Source organism: Cydia amplana, chromosome 12 (genome assembly GCF_948474715.1).
Source record: "Cydia amplana chromosome 12, ilCydAmpl1.1, whole genome shotgun sequence".
NCBI lineage: Eukaryota > Metazoa > Arthropoda > Insecta > Lepidoptera > Tortricidae > Cydia > Cydia amplana.
The window spans coordinates 8567064-8576011 of NC_086080.1; the positions used below are offsets into that span (position 1 = coordinate 8567064).

At 38.9% G+C, this 8948-nt stretch overlaps 1 protein-coding gene across 1 annotated transcript; it reads right to left on the minus strand.

The window, feature by feature from the left end:
• Positions 1–6701: 6701 nt before the first annotated feature.
• LOC134652917 (uncharacterized) lies at positions 6702–8295 on the minus strand. The gene is made up of 2 exons (XM_063508152.1): positions 7146–8295; positions 6702–6829 (listed from the first exon to the last, which is right to left on the minus strand). Exons 1-2 carry the CDS (start codon positions 8268–8270, stop codon positions 6800–6802), a joined length of 1155 nt encoding a protein of 384 aa, XP_063364222.1. The 5' UTR covers positions 8271–8295; the 3' UTR covers positions 6702–6799.
• Between the last annotated feature and the right edge of the window lie 653 nt (positions 8296–8948).

Below are 8948 nucleotides of genomic sequence, written 5' to 3' on the forward strand. Positions count from 1 at the left end.
TTTGACCGATAATTTCACATAACACTAGGCACACTGGGAATATTCAAGTCTTTCAATCATTTTCCTACGGATTCAGATCTAAATTATAAAGATTTGTTTGTTGGTATATTAGCTTCTGACATGAAGTTGACTTAAAGAGGAGACTATCATGTTTAGCGTAAGGTTTGCACATACTTACTTTAGTCTTTGGTTTGCACACGGAATAGGGAGTATTACTGCAATGTTTTGCCGCCAGAGTGCAGCACTAGTGACTTAAGTATACCATAGAGTAACTTATACATACTGTACCTTAAACTGTTTTTTGACAAGTTTTCACAGAGAATTAAATATGACATTGATACATCAAGGCGGTTTGCTTACAAAGGGCCTACCGGGGAACGCGAAATCGAAACAGCTATCTGCCTCTTTATCGCTCGAATACGCAAGAGTGATAGAGAGGTTAGATAACAAAATGTCGACTCTCTCGTTTGCGGTAGACCCTTAGATTGTTTACTTGTTGTTGATGTGGCGCCCCCTACGCAGACTTTCGCGTAATATTCCCTTTACACGTTCATGGGTTTACAAAGAGGATGTTAATGTGTCAATGACTGAACGTCAGTCGGAGGAATAAAATGGAAAAAAACACGTTATTAAATATATTGGTGCAGTTTGGCTTAAACGACTCCAGACCATAACTGTTAAAAAAATGGTGCTATTTTAATCCGTAAATGATGTTACTTAAGTGCATCGAGATCCTATTTTATAAACATCTCCCAACGGGCCAACGCGCTTAACGTGATCGTGATGTCGTGCACTTTTACTCGTATGCACATTTTCTTGCTACGCGTATGTAATCCGGTGGCGTAGCGTTACAAACGGATTCGCGCGCGGTGGAGTGTAGTGTAGTGAATGAGGGTTTATGCCAGCAGGAGCTGGGTACGTGCCTTTTGCCATGATGGAGGTGAAATGAGGCCAATTACCGCAAGCCGAAGATTGCTTACGCCGTGTTCGGCTCCCGCTCACATAAGACTAGCCAGACTGAGGTCTCTCTCTTCTTCACGGATTCAGGTATTACTTACTGTCTTCGCGTGTTGTTGAGAAGCACAAAGAATCAAGGTTAGTCTCAAATATTTACTATAGATACAAGTTAATGCGATACATATGCGATACACGGATAATACTTTTGGTGTTTGCTATTTTGATTAATTTAATCGTCTCTTTTGTCACTATCAGTTAGGTAGACAAAAAAAAGAATTTTTGGGCTATTTCTAGTGATGAAAAAAAAAGTATCCCCAGTTCTTCATTTGTACATAATTTAGGCGTCAGTTTTGTATCAATAGTCCTTGCGATTCTGAGTAGAAATTATCGAAACCTTGATAGCTTTTCGGAACATAGTAAATAAATAAAAAGTTCATATGAAATACTGAGTAACATTGGCGGTAACCTTACAAGTTACATTTGCATTCGCAATTCGAGTGAGTGCGAGGTACCTAATAAATAACAGGTCATCAATAAGTATGAGGCTCTCTAGTGGTACAGGTATTCATAGCGTACGAGACGTCTGCGTGACGGTACTACGTGATAAAACCTAGCCTAGTCTAAAAACTATAATCTGACTCCGAGTTTCCAAACCTCTTATTTCTTATCTTTCAAAATCACAAGAACAAAGAGATCTAAAACTAAGCAAAATCGGCTTATAAGTTTTAACATTACGACACACGAAACAAACATAATATTATACCTTACAGAGATGCATAAATACAATACGTACATACTCAGACTACTAAATCATTATACTAATTATAGTTAGTTAAGTAGTTACGATGACGGTTTTTTTTTTACAAATTCACAATGCCCAGTTTTCGAATACGTCTACCGTATTTCGTCGCGTTCGCGTCCCGTATAAATGACACTTAATCGATTTCTCACATCTCGTTGAGTGCTACACATTTGGTGCTGTGATCAGGACAATTACTCTTGCTGTGTTATACGTATATTATACATATGTTGCCATTGTATTGAGTTAACGGGAATCTGACTGTTCAGGCTAATGGACGGCAATCGATTGTGAAAACGGTATGATTGTAACCTAAAAGGTATTGTTTATAAAATGTAAATCAACTGTATACACAAATAACAATTCTAATCAATTTTCCAACATGATTCAGGCAATGTTTCGTACCATTAGGTTTTAGCTTTTAAGTGTATTCGTTTTGTATATATGTTAGTCTGTAAGGTACTCTTAAAAATAAAAAAGTGATGTTTGATTTTGATAACATAATTGTAATCAATTCATCATTTCACTTGTAGTTATTTAAAATAATGACTTGACACTAACTTAAAATATATGTTATTTATAAACGTATAAATCCATTACATTCCAATTAATATTAAAATTACAATTCAACAGCATTCCAACACAAAAAAACCGTTTATAATTAGCCTCAAAGTCTAATCCAAAAGTAAATTTAAGTAGTTACATTATTGTACACAGCTTTAAGGATAACGCAGAAATGTGGCCAGCGAGAAACGAATTTCATTGCTAGCAAAATGTGGAGGTACCTAATTTCATGGAACATTTACCTTAGTCCGAGGGCACTGTTTACTGTGGGGGCCCACTGAAATACGCTTTAAAGCTAGCAACTTCCGATTTTCAATACAATATAACATCTAAATTTGTTAGATAAGTTTGAAATTGGACGGTTGTTCTGTTTTAGTTTGGGTGAAAATTGATTCAGCGTTTTCAGGCTAGTTTAAATCCTTTTGTTATGTTTTAAATTGCATTTAGGATCATGGAATGTTATTAATGTACCATTTTGTATAATATCCCAGGTGGCAGTTAATACGAGAGCCACTAGAGATCTCATACTATTTTGATACACAAATAATCCGTACACAGGTTACTGTTTATTATCTTTTTACAAGATTTTATTTATGTAGTTTCACCTGCCTCGTTGTTTGTAATCAAATCTTGCAAGTTAAATTTGTTCCACTGCTCGGTTTTCGACGAAGCTGCAAATTTGCATACATATGTAAGTCGGGTGACATTTCAGTATTATGGTACCACGAGCTGATCTGATGATGGAGATAGGAGGTGGACATAGGAACTTTGTGATAAAACAACGCAACCTATTTGTGTTTAGGTGTTTAGACAGTGTGTCGATGAGTATTAGTTGCTTTAGGAAAGAAAAATACAGTCGGCGATAAAAGCGTATACCAATTTTTTTTTTGCCAAAATCTTTTTTATATGTTACATTCCTTTATACAAAATACGTCGCATTCATTCATTTGCACTAGCGTGACTTACTAAGATTGATTCAAAGCAGGTAGGTATAATACTAATGCAAAAACCACTTTGTAGGTAAACATTAAATTCAAATAAGGCTGAAAGGCGTTTAATAAGCACCAGCGGAGCGCGCTCAAAACTGCAATTAAACTTCTTCTCTACGTATAATCGATTGGCTTAATTAGAACAAGATGAATGTTCCAAGTTTTCTAGTCATTACTCACCGTTCACTAAGGGTGCACTAAAATTTACACGTTCTTATTGTCATTGCAACAAAGATGATAATTGATTGAATTTGACTACAGGTGGTGTTGCGAATACTTTACCTGTGTTAATTTAATCTACCTACATACGTGTAGGAAGTGGATATAAAAGAAAATCACTTTTAAACTGAATTTACTATATTTTGGCAAACAAATTAAAATAATAACAACAGCACGTCTTTTCAGTTAGCTTCCAGAAATCTCTAATGGCGGACTCTCTCATGCTATCCCTTTCATACTATATTCTATCTCATTCACTCTCAATACGTCATTCATACGTTCCATTTCACTCAATCCTACAGTCGGCCGTTCCTGAAATATAGACTGGTCTCTCAGTCTCACATTACAGTATTACAGTTGGTACACAAACATAACATGTAGGTTCTGAAGTATAGCTGAGTTAATGAATTAAACATCTTAGAATAGGGTTTTTTAACTAAACATAATTAAACATCTTCTAGTACAGTTAGTAACAAATTACATAATCTAGTCACAGCTATTTTCAGATCATGTTCAGTGACAACAAAATCTTAGGTAAAACAGTCTTATCATTAGCGTATCTAAAATAACATTTTTAGGAGTATAACATTGTATGGTTACACAACATGACTTGGGGAAAGGACAAACGTGATTCTCACCTAAAGTAGCAACAAAATAAAATGAAATAACATAAGAACGCAGTTTTATTACCTGCCTTATCAATCCGTGTTTACAGGCCACCTTTTCATATGATCACAGGAGGTAGTGGTGTTCTTGGACCCTTCGGTGGAATCATCGACCTTCTGTACTTGGTACCTATCTCGTCCCGTAACCTTCATGACTCGGTATGGACCTAGGTACTTAGGCTTCAACTTCATTCCGACTCCAAATTGAGTTCTTTTTATTGCAACCAGATCACCTTCCTTATACTTGGTACTTTCCTTCCGTTTCCTGTTAAAAGTACGCCTGTTCTCTTCTTGTACCTTTAGTATTTGTTCTTTCGCCTTCCTTCTGTTCTCTTCTCGAGTTACTACATAGCAGTCTCTGTTTTCTTGTTCTAGCAACTCATAAATTTCCATGTCTTCTTTAAGCTTCATTTTAGCGCCTATAAGTAGCTCGAACGGTGACGTGTTTATACTGCGCTGGTAGGTACTATTTAAACATCTTTGTACCTGACTGACATGTCTATACCACTGTGTCGGGTTCTCTATGCATAATTTGGTCAGTATAGAGGTCAGTGTCTTGTGAATAATCTCGCATTGACCATTTGATCTTGGAACCCCTGTGGTTATCTTTATATGCTCTATGCCTTCTTCCGTGCAGTACTCTTCAAACTCTTTGCTTGTGAAAGCAGTACCTCGGTCGGTTATTATTCTTGCTGGATTTCCAAAACATTGCTGGTGAATCTTCAACTTGTCAATAGTCTCTCGGCTTGTAGTGCTTTTTACCGGAAACAACCATACAAATTTGGTGAAAGCGTCCACGATCGTGAGTATATGGTTATACATCTTCTTTGTCTCCGTCATGGGCCCTATGTGGTCAGCATGCAGTGTAAAAAGGGGTATCTCGTCTTTCTCAATACTGTGTAGGAAACCTTCTTGTTTACCACTTTTCTTGTCGGCCAAAAGGCAAGGGACACATGACACAATGTGTCTCTCTACTTTCTTCTCTAGGTTTTCAATGTAGTAATCCTTATTTATTAGTTCCATCATCTTCTTTTTAGAGAAATGACCTTGATCATGAGCCCTCTTGATTATCTCTTTTTCTAGCTCTGTAGGGACAATGAGACGTCTCTCTTCTCCTTTGTAGAGTAAACCATGGTCTAAATAGTAGTCTTTATAAGGTATATTCTTCTCTAGCAATTCCATGATAGCTCTCAAGCCCTCATCATTTCCTTGAGCCACTTTTAATTGCTCATGAATAGGGTTGTTCTTCAAAAATGCCACATATGGATTTCTACTCAAGGCATCAACGTGTTGCATTCTACTGCCCTCTCTATGTTCTATTTCAAAATCATATTCTTGGAGGATTAAAATCCATCTTGCCACTTGAGTTGACATAACTAAATCTTTTTTGTTCAGGGTCATCTGAAACGCCTTACAATCAGTTACAATCTTGAAATAAGTACCAAAGAGGTAACACCTGAACTTCTTCACTCCTTCTATTATAGCTAGCGCCTCCAACTGGTAGCTACTATAATTACTTTCTGCCGGTGTTGTTTTCCTACTCATGTAGTATACCGGGTGTAACTGTGCATCTTCGCCTTTTTGTAATAAAATGGCTGATATGGCCACTTTTGAGGCATCTGTGTGCATCTCTGAGCTCAGCTTGGGGTTGAACAGCCGTAACACTGGTTGACTGGTTAACCTCTTCTTTAATTCTTCAAATGCAGCTCTACACTCTCCGGTAAATTCAAATGCACTATCTTTCCTTAGCAGGTCCGTCAGCGGTTTGGCAATCATTGCAAAATCTTGTATGTACTTCCTAAAATAAGAAGTGAGGCCTATGAAGCTTTGTAGTTGTTTGGTATTGGAAGGCTCGGGGAATCTAGCGACCGCATCCGTCTTTTCAGGTGAAGGCCGCACTTGCCCATCTTGGATCACATGTCCAAGGTACTCCACTTGTCGTTGGACAAGTTGCGACTTTTTCCAATTAATCTCGAGGCCATATTGCGAAGCCACCTCCAATACTTCACCCAGTCGTACCACAGCATCATCCTCAGTCTCTGCGGGAATAATTAAGTCGTCAATAAAGATCAACACTATACCTCTAGCAATGAGGTCTCTAAATATTGCAGTGATGAATCTGGTAAACACTTTAGGACACAGGGAAAGTCCAAAAGGTGCCCTAAGAAACTCAAACTGTCCTGTCATTGTGACAAACGAAGTGAACTTAACCGATTCCTCGTCTACTGGTAAATGAAAATATCCATTTTTCAGATCCAGTGTGCTAAAAACTCTTGCATCCACCAATTTGTCAATATGATCCTCAATTACAGGCATAGGATATTCGTCTTTCACAATCTTCTGATTAAGTCGTCTGTAATCAATACATACCCTAATGCTACCATCTTTTTTCTTTACAAGAACCAACGGACTAGCATACTCTGAGTAGCTTACCCTTACCACGCCGTCTTCAAGCCACTTATTCACTTGTCGGTCAACCTCCTCTTGTTCCGCTGGAGCCAGTCTTCGGGGTCGTTGTGCAACAGGGATGTCATCTTTCAGCACAATTTTCAACTTGACAGGCGCTTCCTTCGTCTTACGCGGTACGTATGACTCCACCAGGTCGTTCACACGTTTTTCAATGTCTGGACTAGAACCTGTAACAAGAGAATCACACACCCTTATCTCGCACACCCACCTATCACGCGGTATTAACCATACATTGTTAGACTCCATAACAAGTGTGACACGCAACAAGAAATCTTCACCGAGAATCATACTGTATGGCACGGTATGGCTAGGAACTATACGAAACTTAACGTCCTTATACCACAACTCGTCTATTTCAATATTCAGACAAATCTGTCCATAACAATCCACTTGATTCTGGCCTAATCCCGTTAAGAAATCGTCAGTTTTGTCAAACTCTGGCGCACCTAAATCGTTGTAGCACTCGATTGATATCAAATTCACTTCGCACCCAGAGTCAATCAACGCCATAACATCTTTGTCGAACAAATGAACTTGTTTCACCGGCTTCTTTTTCGGTGTAATCGTCCGATTCATGTTGTTTACCTCGCCGGCCATGACAGCTAGTAGACAATGCTTCGCCGCCATTGCGCTCGATTCGCCAATCACGTCGTTGCTACTAGGGATGTGACCATCACTCGTCGAACCGTAAAAACCACGTTTCGCTGCGACATTAGCGCCATTCGTCGCGGTCGGCCATTTCTTCCCAGTGCTGCCAACTTCACCGCTCGTTGCCGATTTCACGTCACTCTTCCCGTGTGAAGATGAAGTACTTGCAGTGGCTGATGACACAGCAGATCTGCATTGAGATGAAATATGCCCAAAATCGTCGCATCTGAAGCATTTTAAGCCCTTCTCCTTGTGGGGACAGTCTACTGATGAATGATTCTTTTCCCCACAGCTGTAGCAACGTATGAATCGCCCGTGCGTCTTCTCATTTTTCTCTGTTTGCTTCGAATTCGAACGACTTGTATCTCGGCTTGAACTCGAACTCGCCATGTTTGATTTCAATTGTTCATAAATCTTCAGCTTTTCTTTCAGGTCACTGTATGTCGTAACGCCGTATAACATTATCTTATTCACCTCTTGATCCTTGATTCCTTCTACTATGTATTTAATAGCTACGTAGTCTGCCATTTTCCCTCGTTTACCTAACTCTTTCATGGTAAATAAGTACTCTAAACACGATTCACTTGGTTTTTTATGTCTGGAACTCATCAGCTCGTGTATAGCCTTCGCGTCGATGTTATCAGGGAACTCCTTGAGGATAGCGGCTTTAAACTCGTCCCACGTCTTAAAAATGCGCTCTGCCCGGTACCACAGTAACGCCGTGCCTGCTAACGACCGCCTCGCCATCAACAGCTGTTGCAACGGAGTCCACCCACAGAGCTCGGTGCTGTCCTCGACGTCTTGAACCCATCTGGCCGCTGGATACGTCTTATCTTGACCAGTGAACTTGGGGACCAGCCCTTCAGTGAGATGCAACATCGCCATGCCGTTATCTCGCGATGTTTCAGCATTTACGTCGTTATAGTCTGGTTGTCTGCCGTTACGTTTGCCTGGAGACATGGATACGCCTTGCCTTCAACGTAGTTCGACGTCGTAATTCGTCTTAATCGTCATCAAATTTTCGAACCACGCTGTCACAACGGCAATGTCGGTAGGTACGTCTTTGTTCGTTTGCCGCCGGCGAATCCAGGTTTCTTCGTCTTTACGTCGTATTACACTTAATCGCGCTTCTGACACCACTTGTAGGAAGTGGATATAAAAGAAAATCACTTTTAAACTGAATTTACTATATTTTGGCAAACAAATTAAAATAATAACAACAGCACGTCTTTTCAGTTAGCTTCCAGAAATCTCTAATGGCGGACTCTCTCATGCTATCCCTTTCATACTATATTCTATCTCATTCACTCTCAATACGTCATTCATACGTTCCATTTCACTCAATCCTACATACGTATATTTTACCTTTATGTTAAAACTGTTCTGTTAAATACCATTTGATTATTGTAGAATAGCGACCTCTCTATTTTCGTCAGAAAATATAAGAGCACACAATAAAATATACAATGCAGATTTTTTTTAGATTCTTACTTTCTTTTTTAAGTACTTATAAGTGCTTTAATTATGCAAAGTTTTATTTATATTGTATTTTATTGTACGGGGATTTACTTATTTACCTGTAATGCTAATAGCGTAATGCTACGCCTTTTGTTCTGTATATTACACTAAACTTGAATA